Below are 18,900 nucleotides of genomic sequence, written 5' to 3'. Positions count from 1 at the left end.
TCATTTGGGAAGTATGAGGGAGGTGGATTGACCATTCTGAACCTATAATGAAACTTTAAGGTTTAATGCAGGAGGGCGGAGCTGGCGTCGCGGCGATACGGCGGGCGATCCTGGGCTCCCAGGATGGCAGCCGATATCTCCTCCCCCGGACGGTCCCGATGGACCTAAGCCGTCCCGTAGAGATGGCGATCGCAAAGGGCACGTTCCGCGGATCTCAGGGACGCCGCAAGTCCCAGATTGATCCGGGGAGAAGCTCTTGAAGCCGGCGGAGGAGAGCCAGCCAAAATGGCTGCGAAAGCCGGGGCAGCTCCAAAGGAAGAAGGAAGAGAAGGGTGTCAACTGGGTGAGATGGACTTTTACTATTTAACTATTCTTAGAGAACACCTTAAGTAACTTAAAGAGATTTTTAAAAGTGAAGAGAAGTGGATTAAGCGGCGAGATCGAGCCTTATAAAAAAAGGGGGGAATTTTTTTTTTCTTTTCAACTTTCCCTTTTTAGTGGAATTGGCAAGATGTTTTTTTCTTAAAAAAAAAAATATTTTTAACTGGATTGGCTTTTTCTTTTTAATACTCAATAACTCTTTATCTTAAGCCATTTTTTTGACTAAGATTTCTTTATTGTTGTAAGAAATTTATACTTTTTGATTTTGAAATGGGGAAAGTGGAGTTAAGAGAAAGTAAATGAAAGAAAGTTACACTACCATCTAGAGGCTCAACATAGTGCTCTTTTTCTTCTATTGTGACGCATGCTCAAGGACCCTGTGCTTTCTAAAAAGATAGTGGGATGTGCATGTTTATATAGGTGCCATCCGTAACTATAAACAAGAAAGTGGAGTTGAAAGCGATTTTGAAAATATCAAGATGGAAAGTTTGAGCTAGTCACAAGAGCCCTGATTAGTGGCAGTAGCTCTTCTTTCTGCTAGAAGCTCTGCTTTGCTCTCCATTCCCCCCTCAGTTGGATTTTTTTTAAAGAGACTTAGTCTTTTCCCTCTTCTTTTTTTTTTTTCTCCTCTTGTTTTTTTATTTTTTTTTTATTTTTGGCAAGAACAAAGATAAAGAATCCTTTGACTCAATGAAGGTTTATCAAGATAATAAACTATACGAGAAACACAATGCAGAAAAAGATCTTTAAACTATTGAGGATGACTATAAAAAACTGGAAGAAGAGCTGCAGAAATTCCCGCAAAAAAAGAAAAGAAAAAAAGATACTAAAGCTAAAATGGACTTAATTAAACATAAAATGGGATCAATGGAAAAGGAAGAAATAGTACAAGAAATCAGAAACATTAAACAGAATTATTGTGAGGCTTATAAACTGAGAATTAAAAGGGTTAATCAACTGATAAATGAAGAGGGACAGACTTGTTCTTGGCACTGAGGGTGAGAAAAAGATTATACAAGATTATAATGGAAAATCGTACTAAAAGAATGCACAAAAAGAAGAAGTTAAACAATATTGAAAGAAATTACTTCAGATGTTTAAAGAAAAAACGAGGGGAATACGACAATGATGGAACTGACAGAAGCTTCAAAAAGCAGAATGTTTGAAAGGACATTTATTATTGCTTTCTCTTATCCAATAATATAGAAAAAGGAATAAACAGCTAGATATTTTGGGATATTGAATGAAAAGGGTGAACTCAAAATTATGCAAGCGCTGGAATAAAGTATAAATCTGAGATATATAGTTAAAAATTGTATTTGATTCTAAATGTTTTAAGAGATTAGACATTTACATATGGTTGAATATAGTAACATATAGATTTTAAACTAGAGATATTTTTGTTGAAATATGTAGTGAAGAATCTGGTTAGAACTGTAACCCGGTTAGAACTGTAACTGATATTGTAACTGATACTGGTTAGAACTGTAACTTTTAAGAATTGGAAAAATTAAAAATTACTTATGCAGGAGGAAGTTACTGAAAATTATGAAATGTGCAGAGATGAGTTAAACTGAGATTTGAAATTAGAGTAAGAAGATAAGTAACTTGTTTTTATTAATGATTGGATGAGAAAATATAGTAATGTAATGGATTAGGAAACTTTATAATAGAAACTTGATATTAATTATTATATATATACACATATAATCGATAGATGAAAAGGTATTACTAATCCTATTGAAAGTTAAAATTTCTTGTAATAAATGATTTTGTAGATTAGCTATGAAAGATTAATAACTGTTAATTGATAAGTATACAAGTATATTTTGAATAGATGATATGAGAATTTAAGATTATGAAAGGGGCACCAACGAGTTGGTAACTGGTTGACACACGCTATAAAATGGAAGATGCTCTTTTTTTTATGCCTTTTTATGGTTTTGTTTGTCCATGTATGTTTTGTGTTTGTTGTAAAAATAAAAAAATATTAAAAAAAAAAAGGTTTAATGCTGGCTGGGGAATTCTGAGAGTTGGCGTAACTTAATTTGGATGAAGAAGTTGGTTCTGTCCAGGGAGGAGGAAAGGGTCAGTTGTAAGGTATAAGTCTTTCAGTAGTTGCTAATCAGAAAGTCAACACATCTTTGAAAGCTATGACACATTCCCATCAGCTTTACTAACTAATAATTCACTAAGTATACATTCTGTAGCTCTTGCATAATGGAAGGCGTTTCTCTCAGGATTCTGGTTTGACAAGTCCCCCGAGCAGCTCACAAGACAGAGCACTGGATTCCACAAAATCTGAAAAGTTTCCAGCAACTTTACAGAGCTAAAGTGTATGGAATAAACTTTAGGACTTGTCATCAATGTTACATTCTAAATTAGCCTTCCCCTTGTAGCAGCCTTCAGACAGTTCTCAGTTCCTGCCAACACGGTCATACAAAGAAATCCCAAAAGAAAGCTATTTGTTTATGCTGGATTTGGAATCAGGCCTAATGGAAGTGTTTTTCATCACTTCTCTTGGAATATTTTTTCAACTTCTCAGGCTAGCCCACAGCCCTAGAATTTCCTAGTGATCCTCCATACACACACACAGCTACCAAACAAGTCTAATTCTGCTTATGGAGGATGTCAAGTTGGTGAAAAAAAAAACCTGGAGTCCATAAATGGTTGATACCTTTGTTGGGACCAACCAAATGAAATGGGTTTTCAATCAGGTGAGAGCTACAAAAATAAAGAGTTAGCCAATATTTCAGCCAGGAGGCTTAAACTGTTTCAAGTCAGTCTCCAAACAGAGGCCATAGTATAAATCAATGATGGTATCAGGTTACACCTAACATTAAGTGAAAGAAAATAGTTGTTTTCCCAACTCTGCAAACTCAAGAATTATACATCCTCTAATTGTCACCTGCCAGTGGCAAAACTCATTTTGGCCTGGCAGAGAGCATCACAGTCTTTGCACCAGAAAGATGAGATAATGATTTTGGTTAGGGCATTAGGAACCTTTGTTGGTTAGGGATCTTTAGAGTAATTCAGTCCTTAATGTATAGCTAGAATTTCTTGCTAGGATAGCAATAGGTAGTCTTGCCTCTTGTTGCTATCCCAGCCAATTACCAAACTATCTTGATTGATGATTGTGCCTGATAATAGGCCAGTGGGGTATATTTCATGACCACTCCTAAGACACAGCTGTTCCCCTCACCAGCGACCAATTATACCAGGTTGGTTATGTGAACACAGCTCCTAGGAAGTAAAGGGAAGAGGAAAAATATTTACATACCTCAGCTCTGTAATTGCTTAAGTGAGAAAAACTGGTTATTTTCCAGAGCCTGAAGGATCATCCTAAAACCTCTTAAATGATTAGGTTTGTGTTGTGGGATCAAGAGGAAACACTGAGTTGACCAGGGCATTCTGGGGCCAACATAAACTGCAGGTAAGGAGAACAGTATAAAGTCAATTAAACCAAACTGAAAAGTATCCTCTCAGAGTTGGTGGACATTGACTCTTTGTAATGGGCATCCCTTTTTTAAAATTGTATAAAATCATCTTCCTCTGGAGACAGAATCCATCCTCGGTGAGTAAAGGTAACATCTTCCAAGACACATCAAATGGAAGGCTGGTCAGATGTGAATTGTTCTGTAAATCTTTCTTTCTTCTGTTCTGCCTTTCTTCTCTCATGTCTCCAACCTTCTCCCATGGCTGTTCTTTCCTCCCCCTCTTGCTGATTCATACAAGGGCTGGTTTTAGAAAACACTTCCAAAAGTGTTGTTTTTGATAGACTCCTGGAGGAGAAGTTCCTATGTGTCTAGAATGGTGTGATGAATCTGGCCCTTTCCTCCTCCTTGGACAGTACCAGCTCCTTCACCCAAGTTTAAGTTATGCCAGTGTTGCTATGCCTATCTAATGACCTGGTATTATTATCCCAGACTTTAGAGCGTTTTTCAAACTTGGTAACTTTAAGATGAGTGACTTACAGAAAATGACAATTATGATATATTTTATTATATTAGGGTAGCAAAGTATCAGAATAATAGATATTTTTTGAATAGGGACATCGAGGATAGGAATTCTCATGAGGGCTAAGCTAAATCAAGGAGGAAATATTCATATTTTGCAAAATGCACTATTTCAACAATATTTTTTGGGGGGAGAAATTCTGCTGAATTGGGGTGGGGAATGTCCAGGATTCAGATGATGGAGAAGCATTGCCTGCTTTCTGATTTGACTTTGTTATGTTATCACAAATCCAAATCTGATTGGCTGGGAGATTCAGACAACCTCATGTGGCATGTATAATTGGCTTAGCTATATAGGCAAAAAAGGGTGAGACTCCCCCATATATGCAGCCAAACATCTTTTGAAAATAGCACAGGATTCACACAAGCAAAGATTGCAAGAATATTTGGAGAGGATCTTTTGAAAAACATTTAGAAGTTCCTGAAGTTCCCCCTTTTTTCACTGACAGTGTTGTGCACTGAAATTGGGTTCAGCTATAATTCTCAATGATCCTGTTGGAAATCCTGTCTTCCAGAGATTCAGTGAAGTTTTTTGAGACAATCTACATACTGCAAATGTGGCATCAGTAAAAAGCCAGATTTAATGGTCTCACAGGAATCCTCCCTAGACAGTCATATGCAGTACATCAATTATGAAGCACACAACTAGCATTTCCCCCTGTACTGACGTTCCTCCCTTTAGTTATTGTTGTATCATACATATATTTGCTTTACCAACTAGATTTAAAATGAATGAATATATTCTGTGCATATATAATTTTGTATTATCACTGATTCATAGAACCATCTTTATACAAAGATAAATGGATTTTGTTCTTGCTGCCCTTGTGCAAAACACATTTATTTAGGTATAAATAAGCCATTTCATTGCAGAAAGGGATTAGTTTAAAGTGAAATTAACCAAATGAGTATCTATACTCATATACCTGCACAGAAAACCATTTGGGGCTAGAGAACGCTTGGCTTTCTAGAATGATTGGAAATCACCACCCTACTTTACAGAGAATAATAATAAATTACATCTTTCATTTATTTTACACTTTATTTGGGGGCATCCACAACACGAATTTGAAAAGCAGAAAAAACTGCTACTACTACTACCACCACCTATGATAATTAGCTACCTCTTCTTGTAAAGGGAGCCCAGAGCATGGCATTAAAAGATTTGCAATCTATAAAAGATGACAAAAATGGTATCAAATATTTTAAAAATGCCACATAAATTGTGAATAGAATCCTATATTCTGTTTATTATTTTATATTATTATCCTATATACCTCTTGTTTATTTATACATCAAATTTGTCACCGCCCATAAAAACCCTGGGCAGTTTTGTTGAATTGGTCCCTCCAGTTTTACCTGTCTTCAGCTGCTTCCTTGTCACTCACGCATCCTTTTCACATTCAACATTACTCAGACTCGCCCGCTTCTGTTTGTTTGTATATCCGTATACCTGACGTTACTAGGTCAAAAAGTCAACTTCTTATCTCTCTATAGCTTTTCCTTAGTGCTATAAAGTATGATGCCTTTACTTTAGCAGATATCTCATCAATACCAAAGGTGAAATTACTCTTAGTTCCTTCTCCTCTTCCTCTTCCTTAATTCCAATGTGTATTTCTTGAGCTTGCATGCATACTGTGCAAGGCCAGGAAGTATTTTGTTACATATTTAAGAATACTTTTATATTGCTTACCTTGGTCAGACTCCTGGATGTTTAACATTAAATGGTAGTCCTTTAGGTTCAAAGAAGAAACACTGTTGGGCAATTCATCTGTGGACACAGAGGTGGCTCTGCCTGGAAGTGCAGTCTGGAAGCACAGAGTCTAGCACAATGGGGGCACTGGAAGTCCATTGTTGTAGTAACTGTGGGTGTTATTCTGTGACGCCACTCATGGTTTTCTAGCAGTCTTTGGTGCCTGTCTTCAAAGCTGGTAGAGGCTTCATAGCACAGGGCTTACCAGTGGGTTCTGTCAACAGCTGCAGCTTCTAGTTTCCTTGGCTGGATATCACAACAGCATAGGGTTTCTTTCACAGTGTCTTTGTAGTGCTTGCGTGGTCGACCTCAAGGTCTCTTCCCAGACTCCAGTACATTATAGAGCAACTGGCGAGGCATATTTTGTTGATGTGTCCCACCCACTGCATCTGGGCTCTGATAATCAGAGACTCAATGCTGGTGGACTTTGCGTTATCCAAGACATCCAGATTGGAGGCACAGTCTTGCCAACAAATGCAGAGGATGGAGCAGAGAGCGTGCATGTGAAATTTCTCCAGTTGTTTGATGTACCTTTGGTACAGAGTCCAGAACTCACATCTATACAGGAGAGAAGGGATAACCACAGCACTGTAGACTTTCAGCTTTGTGGAGATATGGATGTTGATTGAGCACTCTAGTACGCAGCCACCCCAGTGCCTGGCTGGCCTTGTTGATTCTGGAGTCAATTTCTTCATCCAAAGACCCATTGGTCAAGATGATGCTTCCCATGTATTTACATTACATAGTTGTTTACATTTGTCAGCTGGGTGTTATCAACAGTGATGTTTGGTTCTACAGAGTTGGTATTCAGCATGGGCTAGTAAAGTACTTCAGTCTTGTTTAGGCTGATAGTCAGGCCGAAGAGCATAGCAGCATCTGAGAATCTGTTCAGCATCAACTGTAGATCACTGTCTTTGTGCACCAGGAGCACACATTCATCAGCAAAGAGGGTTTCTGGGATGACTGTATGGAGGCACTTCGTCTGTGTGTTCAAGTGGCAAAGGTCAAAGAGAGAGCTGTCGGTGCCTGACGTACACTCCCTCCTTCAGACCTGGACAGCACGTGACAACATGCAAGCGAAGAACAGATTGAACAGGGCTGGGGCTAGCACACAATCCTGTTTTACCCCATTCGAAATGGCAAATGCAGCTCACATATCACCTTGTTAAGAACCTGTCCTGTCATTCCATCATGGAATAGCTGAATCAACTTCATGAATTTCCTTGGGCATCCATAATGTCTCAGGATGATCCAGGGAGCCTCCCTGTTTATAGTGTCAAATGCCTTTGTCAGGTCAATGAAGACAGAGTAAAGAGGCTTGTTCTGCTTGATGCACTTCTCCTGGACTTTCCTCATGGCAAATATCATGTGTGCTGTACTCTGTTCTGGCTGAAAGCTACACTGCGCCTCTGGAAGGTTCCTTTTCAAGATAGTGACAAGTCTGTTCAGGAGAATGCAGGCAAATATCTTGCCTGTAATGGACAGCAGTGAGATACCCCTGTAGTTTCCGCAGTTTGATTTGCTTCCCCTATTTTTGTAGAGAGCCACAATGAGGACATCACAGAAGTTGTCAGGCATCTCCTCTATAGACTAAATGTCTTCCAAGATGTCTTGGAATGCCTATAAGGCGTTTGGGTCTAGTGCTTTGTAGATCTCAGGAGGAATGCCATGCTGTCTTGTTCCTTTGAGTTCATCTGTGAGATCGCTTTCTTGATCTCATCAGTAGAGGGAGGGAGGTCTAGGGCATACAAGACTGGCAGCTGAGGAATCTGCTGTCAAACATCAGGATCAACTGTGGAGGGCCTATTGAGTAGGTTGGAAAAGTGTTCAGCCCAGTGGTTTTTCAGTCCTTCCTGGTCTTTGATCAGGCTCGCCCCTTGAGATGACAGCAGAGGGGAGCGTCCTGATTTAGAACATAAACTGATTTTATGGCACTGAAGAACTCTCTGGTGGCATGCATATCTGCACAGTGTTCTACCTGCTCAGCCTTTCTTGCTACCACTCATCCTGCATTTCTCACAGTTCCGTCTGTACTTTGGACTACAGGTGCTTAAACATGTCTTTCTTTGAGGCAGATGATGGATCCTTCTGCCAGTCTGCATAGGCCTTGTTCTTGGCCTAGAGGGCTGCTGAAATGGTCTCGTGGGTTTCATCAAACCAGTCCTGATGTGTCTGGGTTTTCAGCCTGAGTACAGTTGTTTCAGTCTGCATGACGACATCTTTAAACTGTGTCCACTTTTCAGAATAGGTTCCTACAAGTGGTAAATTGCTGGAGAGTTTTTCATTAAGTAGATCTTGGAAATGTTGGATTTGTCAGCTGCAGTTAGCTAGCCAGATGTTGTGAGGTGGGCAATGTTTAGGGTACCTTTTCTAACCCCCTCCCTCATGTGAGGGTGGGCAGTGCTATCCTAGAAGGGCTGCCCAGTCCCCTGGACGCTGCCGGACATCTCTGCTGCCCCAGATACTGAGATTAACGTCCGCTGGTCCAAGGGCTGCCCACATGCAGGTTTGTGACTACAACTGCCAGTAGTCATCGCTGCAGGGCTCAATGAATTAGGTTTGGACTGAGATGATTTGCAGATGAGTTGTAGATGAACTGCACAACAGAAACCTGTGCATGATGGAGTTTTAAGTGGAGCAGCTGTTGCACAGGGGCAGTCCCACTCTCTCGGCATAAGAGATCTTAATCCAGTGGCATGGAGAACCATTATGGCTGGACAGGAGATGACCAGGACGTCTAAGTGTCATGTCATGCTCTTAGTGCTTCACAATGTCTGCTAGGCCTGCCTTCTTGACCGTTGGACCGTTGATCAGTCTCCTCTACTCAATCTGCCAGGGCCAGACTTCACACCCTGGGCCAGACAAATCCCCTATCCCACCAAGAGCTGAAGACCCGTCGGCTACCTTCACCTGGTTTAGCCTGTCTGCCGAGATGGTTCGCTGGGGTGTGGCTGCTGTGCATGTTATAGCTGTTTGGAGCCCTAGGTGACAGCTGAGTGCCAGGTGGGGACCAAAGGTGAACGAGGAGCCATAGAAGGGACATGGCAGGCCCCTCCACCCTCCCCGGACAGCCAATACACCCCATGTTTAACTTATACAGAAAATAAGAACAATCATGAAACGGTACAATACAATGGTTGCCCCCATAGTCAGCTAAATCACCTAACCCTCAAACGCCCACCCATATAAACAGTTTTAACCAACTTGCAGAAGGGCAATAGGGAGGGTCCTCTGAGGCCAAGGCATTCCGAAGCATAGGGGCCACCACAGAGAAGGCCTCTTTCAGAGCCAATGTTCCTTTGAGCTCACGCAGGGATGGGAATCTCAATAACCCCTCCTTGAATGCATGTCCAGACTGGACAGCTCCCACCCAAAAAGTCCCTGAGGTATCCTGGAAACAAATAATGTAAGGCTTTAAGGATCAAAAACTGCACTCTAAATTGGACCTGGAGCCTACTGGCAACCCCCTGTAGCTGTAGAAGAAGAGGCTGGAGAGGGGGAAAAGGTAAATATTTGGGGCGGCTGCCGCGAAGGGTGAAGAAATCATTTCTGATCCAAACCTGTTGGCAGGAACGCAACAAATAAAACAGAGACCACGGGAACCAGTAAGGCCGGATCTGAAGCGCCGGGGTCGGATTCCACCGCATCTGCTTTTGCAGCTGTCCCTGGCTCGGGCGGACAAGCCCCCAGACCAGAGAACGCTTTGCACTGTGGCTCTGCAGCACGCCTCGCTCCGGTTAAACTGGTCCCCGGCCCGGCCCTCGGAATACCCGCCGGCCGGCGGCCTCGCGCCCCTTCTCGCACGGCGGAGGCGCTTCGAAGCTCCCACGCTGCCCTTCCAGTTTCGGTCGCGCGACTGCAGGGGCGCCCCGCTCGCCTCCGCAGGGCTGGCTTTTCCAAGCGGAGGCGGGGCTAGCGCCTCATGCGAGGGGGCGTGGCCCGGGCGCCGCGCGACTGGCCGAACGCCCGAGCGCCAGAAGCAGGGGTTGCTTAGCAGAGGAAGGAGGGTGTGCGCGCGCAGGCAACCGTCTCTTCGCTCTCGCGCTCGCTCCGGGTTTTTTTTTTCTCGGGGGGGGAGGGAGGGGGGCGCGGGGGAAGGTCTCACGGGGGGAGGGGGCGTCGCTGGACCTCCACCTTCCAGAAAGGGGCAGGAAGAGGGGGCGAGGGGCTTTGGGTGTCCCTCCTCCTGAGAGGCCTTTTGAGGGGCGTCCCTCTGAAAAGCATGGGGAGGTGCGGGGGGGACGCTTGGGTTTCGTAGCTCTGGGTTTGTGGGGCTTTACCAAGGAGGGGCGGCTGGGGTAGCTGAACCTTATATCGGGGAGGTGGGAGTGAGGGGCAAGTCCTGAGGCGTGAGAAGGAGTCCTTGCCTGGAGAGAAGTGGTCAGACGGTCAGTTTCCTTAGAGACCCCAACTTCCTCTGAAGTGAAAAAGGGACCTCTTAGTTTTCTGTCCTAATCTTCCTGCTCCCCACCCCCTCAGGAAAAGGTTGGAAGATCTGATTTGTTGTTATTCTTTCAGCCAGGACTGGGGTGGCTCCCCCGTGAATCTCTGCATTAAGGAAAGACCTGCTTTGTGGAAAGCTTTTTGCATTGAGGGGGGCCGGGTTAGGTTGATTCTTCATTTTTTTTTAATTCTTTCCCTTCCCTGTGGGAAGCAGCCAATCTTCCCCTTTCCATGAAGGGTCAGCAAAAAGAACGCTTGTGGACCTTTTTCTGAATGAGGGTTTTCCGCCAATTTGAGGGGCCCTCCAACTGGGATGTGAAAAACTGAGAGACCTCTAGGACACCTTCCAGAATGCTGTCTCTTAAGGCTTAGTCTGCAGAAAAAGACTTCCAGACTCATTCTGTTCTTTTGCAGGAGAGGAGTGATTTCAGGTGCTCTGTTTTGTAGAGAGGAAGTAGGATTTTTCACTGCTGACAGGTTTCTTCCTAGGTGGCATCCAGGATATAAAATGTACTAGAGGCCTAACCTTTGGAATAAAATCTGTCATAACTCAGCTGTAAGACAGGGTTGCCACCCTGCACATCTTCATATTGCCTTTTTGTGCCCTTGCTGCTGTTTTATTGTCTTCCGAAATGTCGGAGCTAAGGAGGCGAGGAGCTGGGGGAGATCATGAAACGGAAAGCATTGGTGACAAGGTAAGCCTGAATGAGCCTCTGGTGCCTTCTACCTGTCTCCAGGTATGCAGCCAGAGAGAATGTGATGTGGGAGTTCTCGGTTTCTCAGCCAGATTCACAGCCCTTCTTTGTTGGCTTGTAATGTGCTTCTTCTCATTTTTGAAGGAGAGACTGATGCGTGTTTCTTCACTGTCTCCTCTTTTGATCAGTTACAGCTTACAGTGTTACCTTTCAAGATACGCTGGAGTAATGTATTTGGGGGTGGTGGTTGTTTTCCATGCCTTCCCTCATAGGAAGTTTTTTTGGGCCCTTGTGCATTTCATGGATTTTAACTGAAATGCATCAACTGAAGTGAATGCAAGATAAAATAGAATCACTATTTTTCATTTTCCTTTGTTATCACTTGACTATAAAATGGGAATTGGTTAAGCTTAAAAATGTGGCAGTTCTGCTTTTCCCAGTTCTGCGGTAAGAGGCCATTTCCTCTCTACCTGCAGTCTGCACCCTATGTAGGAGACTGCTCATATATCACTCCTCCCCTTGTTCAAGGTAATTGCTGGCTTATAGGATGAAAACAGTCAGCTTATTAATTTATGGACTTTGTATAGCTGAAAGAAGTAAAACATAGATACTGCATTTGCTGTACTTCCCATATATCAGTTTACACATATTCTGTGTTACAGGCACACAGTTCAAGGTCTAACATGACTGGAAACATAATATTTTAAGAGTCTTAAAGTGATTTTAAAACACTTGAGAACATTTTGCACGGAATTTTGTGACTATTTGAGAGGATGGGCATATTATCTAAGTCCATTCCTTACATTTGAATAGACATGTTTTTAAAAAGAGCACCATAAGCTCTCACAATTATGTATAGTTCTTTTGTCTAAAAAGAAAAAAAAATAAAACTAGAATTATATAAAATAAAGTAGCTGCATCAATTAAATTATAGTTACAGTATAATGGTAAGATTTTAAATATATTTAAGTAGTATATATACCAAATTGCAGCATTCTTCTAATATAATTGGGATTAGAAATGAAATAGATGAATCCATTATTCTTTGGCAATTTGATTACTACTAGGAATAACAAGTAATGGAGGATGGAGAGATCCTATGCTGCTTTTAATATGAACTAGAATTTTTAAATTTATTGATATGCTGTTTTCCACTAATTATTTGATAGAATTTCTATTGTTATTGTCAATGTATTCAATGATCATAGCTTGCTAGATGCATCTTAGGAAACAGGGCATCTGCATTTAAATTTTCTAACTTCAGGATGGCTTTCTACATTCAAGTTTTGGTGGTCAAAAGGATTTTGAGGTAAGATACAGAGTCCAACAAACAAGTCTGTTTCTTACCAACACTAAGTACAGTTAAGCCTTTGAATTGTTTCACTTCTGGTTTGAGGTAAAATGCAAATGGTTCAGTATTCATAGTGCTGTGTTCCTCTATAGCCATTGAAATGACACAAGCATCATTCTGAACCTTAGCACTGGGGAGTGGATAGCTTTGTCTCTATGCCACCACTACTGTCCCATAATAAAATCTAACATTAATGATTTGCTACCTTCTTTACGCTTCCTTAGTAGTCTACTGTCTAGTCATAGGTTAGTATATAAATATTTTAAATATATTTTAAATTGCTGCACTTAGTTATAACTGAGAAGGGCTAGTCTACTGTTCTCCCTGATGTGTTAAATTTTATTGCATATATTAAATTTTTAAATGGATGTATAATCAGATCTCCCCTATTTCAACTATTCTTCAACTGTTGTTGCTGACAAAGCCTCTTGGACCATGACCTTCTGAAAGTGTAATCTAGTACACATCACAAATATTTCTTTAGTCAGGTTGTCAAATCAGAGATGTTTATGGTAAAGTTGTGGTAACAAGCTTCCAAAGTCTCATTTAGCTACTGAAGTAGGCTTGTTGGTGCAAATACATGTAAAACTATAGAATGGATTGTATCATGCATCCAGAGCCTTGCCATATTTATTTTAAAATCATTTCCACTGATGAACTTTCATAAAGCGGCCTGGTCTAGATAAATAAGCTAGATTTTATTTAATTTTGCCATCTACTGTGAATTAGGTGAGATCTATAGAGACCTTTACATTTCTTCCAGTTAAATCCCCCCTTAAAGGTTGCCCTGCATGTTCTCCCAACCTTTAAGAATGGCTCTTCAGTTTGGATTGTGGTGCTGATTTGTGGAGTGGAGATGTTTGAGAAACTCTAGTACACTTGTGTTTGAGATACTGTAGGTATAAGAACTTTTCACACTTGCATCTAACTATGGTACCTTTGCAAGGTCTTTGTTATTCTCCTTCATCTTGTCCACGGCCCCAGAGTCAGACAGGCTTAAGTTGTCTTAGCTTGTAATAAAGTAATGTTTTCCCCCATAAATTGATAGTGACCAGTGGCATTTGCAAGTTGTGTAAAATCTGATGCACTTTTCAACCCATTTCATTGGAGGTGAATTCAAGCGATTGTAGCAGGTGAGTTGGATAAGTCTTGGTGGTTTGAGGCTGATATTCTCCCATCCCTTTGGTCCCAGGCAACCAACTTTGTGCCATTGTTTGCGTTTTCGATATAGAGGGGATAGAAAAAAGCAGCAGTGGAAATTTTTGCTTCTGTAAAACACTTTTGTTTTACACAGTCAGGTTATCAGTCTGTAAAGCAAACTTGTAGATTTGTGCATAAGTATAGAGCCATGCTCTCCTGCTTTACTTTGCACTCAGGCATGTTTCTAGAGATGGAAGAAGCTTTGGACAATGTTGAAATTGCACAACACTGAAATGATAGTAAAATAGCCTAGCTTGATCCTGGAATTAGAGGAAATCAGCTTTTTTGTGCTTTGCACATTCATAGGACTATGATTTTGCATATGTGATTCAGCTTCTTTTATGATCCCAGTCATTTTCAGTGCTTAGCTTTTATTAGTCAAGAGAAAGGGTTCAGAAGCTCAGATATCAAACTTCAGATGCTAAATCATCCCATTCCATTACTGTCATGATTGGTGGATGTTTTCCTCTGGGAATGTTCAAAAGGGGGAAGGACAGCAAAGTCAGAGAGGTAAATTAATAGCTTTGCTTAATGCTCCAGATGCATAAACAGGACAGTAGCATTCAGCTACAAGGGAGCAGAGATAATCGAGACAGGATAGGGATTGACAGTGGAAAGAGCAAATTTCATGTTGCTATAGTTTATTGCCGTCTGAAGGATAAGTGGATGATGCTAATTCAATAATGGGGAAAGGCCCTCTGTGCTGGTATCATGTTTGTCTGCAAATCTAGATTTTACTTTAATCCACCTGCATAAAAGTCCAACCCACTCTACTTCAGTGAACAGATGTAGTGTATTATTTTCTGCTAGAATGAATCAGTGTTAATCTTCGGCAACTTTAAAAGAACATGACTTATTAGTTGGATTCAATTATGTATGCCACCAATTGTTTAAGATTTCATGGTTTTCTGTTGTTATAACTTAATACTGTTGTTTCAACTGGTGCTCTGACCAACCCTTATTTTGAATAAATATACTGAGACTGGGACAGTGAAATCAAGGGAATGAAATGCTCCCATAATGTCAGTCAGCAAAAATGAAAGGATGTACATGATCCTTGTTTACCCACTTCCGTGGTTACCTTTCTGTCTCCTCTAAGATGTCCACAACTATACTCCTTTTGCTGGAAAGTGACACTGATGAGTTCATTGCATCTCTTTAATGCAAGGAAACTACTAGTGCAGTGCATCTAATCAGACATCCTTTTCAGTGATACACATCTGGTGATTCTTCCGTGGCTGCTATGCAGTAGTAAGACAACATTCAGATTTCCTACCTCCATTTATCCTGCTCATTAACTATTTCTCAAATGCTGTTCATAGTATTATTCATATTAATCCTATAAGCTTTGATGCAATAGTGGTTACAAATATACAATCATTTACAAAATGTTTTTAAAATGTTAAAGTATTTTTATTTTTATCTTTATTTCATTTTTATGCTAAGTTTTCTGTAAATCTTAGTTGACAATTCTTTTTGAAAATGTGTGATAAATCTTGTCTATTAAGAATAAGCTACTTTTGTTTCCTGTATATGACTATAGTGATTTGTCTAATTGAAAATATAAGACTTGGGGAAAACTTGCCTTTGAGTTTCCCCTTTTCAGGGTGTTTGTAGTAACAATTGCTAGAATGCAAGAGGATTATAATAATGTGCTCTGATTGTTGCTCCTAAGAGCCAGAGTGTATGCTGAGTGAAATTAATTTTCCTAACCCTAACCCTTATAGTATGATAGCCTACCTAAATATTCTGAAAATTCTGTCTAGTAGTAATTTTTTCAGATAACCTTCATACTAAAGGAATGAAAAAGGAAGGAGTTGGGAATCAAAATCCTTCTTACATTCTTAGGTACCGGTAAATATAAAATGTATCAGTGTCAAGGAGTCTAGGCTACTTTTTTTTCCATCTCTAATTCTTCTTGGGGGGTGGGGAATAATTCACGTGATATGTTCCCTTTTTACTGTTGTGTATTTTTAAAAAAATTGTATGCTACCCAGAGTCCTTTGGAATCAGGCAACCTTGAAGTCCAAGAAATAAATAATAAGGAACTGCAGATATCCTTTGCATTTTTTTTTAAACCCAAACAACATTTTTTTGTGATTCAGAAGAATCATTTCTAAGACAACTTTGCTTTTAATGTTATTTAATATTTTTAGCATCTTATTTTATACTTTGTGTTTCAGCACTGGTTTCCCATTAATGGGACATCCACTTTAAATAATATTTAATAACATATGAATAAGATCAGACTTATTCATGTCATAAGAAAGAGAAAGAAGATAACAAGATAGAACAACGGAGTCTATTTGCATCCAGAAATAACCCTGTTTATTTATTATACATGTTTTTATGTGGTCCAGTTTGAAATAACTCCTGGCTGTTTACAAAAGTTAGGTTTGGTTCTTTTCAATAGGATTTTTACTGTATTAATTGTTTGTTTTAATTATATTGGTGTTGTTATTTTATTTTTCACTGCCCACAGTCCATTAGGAGTAGGGCATCTTAGAAATATCACTGAATGAAGAAATAAATAAAAGGGTAATAGTTGTTTGTTAGAACTTACGAATTGCTATAGTTGCAACCTAAAGCTCACTGTTATGGGCTTCTTTCAACTGCTTTATTGAAAGAAGCATTTGTGCATTTGGAAACTAGAATAGATGTGCGAAGTCCTAAACACAGGCCTTAGAGAATATTTTACAGTTGCCCAACTAGATATACATAGGCTTTTCTTACTATCCTTATAGTAGTAAAATGGCACATGTTATTTCCGTCTCTACAGTTTTATCATTTTATTGACTCCCACAGTAATGCTTACAGAACTATATGTTGATGGGGTCAAGGATGTATATACAAAATCCCAGGTTCCAGAAAGCTTAAGTCTGTGAGCTGTGAAAATTTTATATTGAAACTGCTAACCAAAGCAACTGCTATAGTCAGTCTGCAAATGAAAAAAAACAGTACTGTATAACTCAGACACATTTTTAAATAGTTTGGAGAGCTAACTGCATCCTTTATGTATTTTTGGGTAAAGCATCTATGTTGGAGTATACTTGTAGTTTTATTTTGATTGTTTAATTAAAATTCTCATATGTTTATGCTTGGATTCCTAAATATTGTGTTTCCATCTTGTGCTTTCTGTTTTAGGATATAGATGGAGATGAAAAATTTGGAGAACTGGATCTCAGAAATGATTCAGAAGTTCCTGAAGTTGTCCCAGCAACAGACAGCACTCCAGAAATTTTTAAAAAGGCTCTTTCTGGCTTATCTTCCAGGTATCAGGGACAAATGCACCTGGACTGGTATTACTGTAAACTTAATATTTGTAACAGACTGTATGCAAGTTAAAGTTTAGTTTTGAGTAAGTTGCTTAGAAGGGTTTTCAGCAACCATTTACTGTAAATGGAAGTGGGCATTTTAATGAAGTTCAAACTATTCTTTTACATACAGATATTGATTCAGTTAAAAATTTCTAGTGCAGTGTATTTTTATTGTATACTTCGCATGGGTATCTTACTAACAGAACCATGACCTGAATCCTGTGGAGATTTACTTAGAAGTAAGATCACTGAATACAAGTAGACCTATTTCTGATAGATTATATTGTCAGTATGGTTTTCTCATGTGAAAATTGAATTTATTTTTAAGAAATATCTGTATTCAACAATTTTCATTGTTCATAATGTTACTGATTAATCTGAACATTTTGTCTAGTTATAAGAGTTTGTAAAAGCAACTTGTGTATTTTGCCTTTTCCAGATGGAAGAACTGGTGGATTCGTGGAATTTTAACTTTAGTAATGATTTCAGCTTTCTCCCTCATTATATACATGGGATCATTTATGCTGATGCTGCTTGTAAGTTTTATACTTCAACATTTCATGTAATTCTAGGTGGAACTGTGAAAGTCATAATCTAAGGATTGATTGCTCACACTTCCTTAATTATATCAGCAATGAATGAAGATGTTCATGCACAATGTGAGGTGCCTTGAGCTGTTTCAATGAATGGGGAATTTTCAGAATTCCTGAGGTTTTGTTGGAATAATATGTATCTCTATTTACAACAGCACAGTGACAAAACAGTATCATTCAGTTAAGACAAACTGTCAGGTTGTCTAAACTCTAGGCATGATAGCATATGAATATGTTATCTTTTAATACTTCTCATGCTTCTAGAAAACTCTGAATTAGAACTTCTGTGATCCTTTCCCGTTATTTCAGGTCTTAACAATACAAGTGAAGTGCTTTCATGAAATCATCACTATAGGTTACAGAGTTTATCGATCTTATGACCTACCTTGGTTTAGAACATTAAGCTGGTAAGTAACGAGTGGATTTTTTTTATTTTAGCTCTCATTCCAGACTTCCTATATTCCATTTTATCATTGTTACTTTCTAATAAAAGTACCAACCTAGGATTTCATGATTCTGCTTCCAAGCACTGGGTTTGTGGTGCTTCCATTCTAAATACATTTAAACTGAACTCTATCGAGATCCCTCAACAGTGGGATTAAATCAACTTAACTGTATTAAAATTTTCCAATTATAGATATTGATCAAAGAAATAACACAAATTTAAATAATTGTATTCTTCCTCAGGGCAAAATTTCTCTATTTTGGACAAGCCTCCATGAGTTGTACAGTTTGTTTTTAAGTATCAGAATGTTGATATTTTTCTGGATTAAATGGAGTGAATGTTTTGATTCTATCATTTTAAATTCAGAGATGTAATGCTATGAAACTAAAATAAAATAAAATTAATAAACTTTGTAACTTTGTAGCACTTTTTAAATTTCTCACAAAGTAATTTACCTATAATGTACATTGCAGGTATTTCTTGTTGTGCGTGAACTATTTCTTTTATGGTGAGACAGTAGCAGATTACTTTGCCACTTTTGTTCAGAGACGAGAACAACTTCAATTCCTAATTCGCTACCACCGATTTATATCTTTTACACTTTATCTGGCAGGTAACAGTAAAGCTTGTCAGTAGTCATTGTATTTTGTTTTTCTGTGCAGCCTGCTGAACCTTTCTATTTCTGGTGTTCTTCTCTTTAAAATAC

At 39.5% G+C, this 18,900-nt stretch overlaps 1 protein-coding gene across 1 annotated transcript in view; it reads left to right on the top strand.

Annotated features, from left to right (window-relative positions):
• The first annotated feature begins 10,271 nt into the window (after positions 1 to 10,271).
• CDS1 (CDP-diacylglycerol synthase 1) overlaps positions 10,272 to 18,900 on the top strand; it is a 37,426-nt gene continuing 28,797 nt past the window's right edge. Inside the window, exons 1-5 of the mRNA XM_088133107.1 lie at positions 10,272 to 11,288; positions 16,984 to 17,111; positions 17,596 to 17,692; positions 18,059 to 18,156; positions 18,668 to 18,807. Of these exons, the coding sequence (XP_087989233.1) occupies positions 11,226 to 11,288; positions 16,984 to 17,111; positions 17,596 to 17,692; positions 18,059 to 18,156; positions 18,668 to 18,807 (526 nt within the window). The 5' untranslated portion in view covers positions 10,272 to 11,225. The remainder of the gene's footprint in view (positions 11,289 to 16,983; positions 17,112 to 17,595; positions 17,693 to 18,058; positions 18,157 to 18,667; positions 18,808 to 18,900) is intronic.

This window comes from Python bivittatus, unplaced genomic scaffold (genome assembly GCF_059951505.1).
Source record: "Python bivittatus isolate LINGU-HERP-01145 unplaced genomic scaffold, Pbiv_v1 ctg000070_np1212, whole genome shotgun sequence".
NCBI lineage: Eukaryota > Metazoa > Chordata > Lepidosauria > Squamata > Pythonidae > Python > Python bivittatus.
The sequence above is the reverse complement of the archived record's forward strand: the minus strand, read 5'-3'. Positions and strand labels throughout refer to the sequence as shown.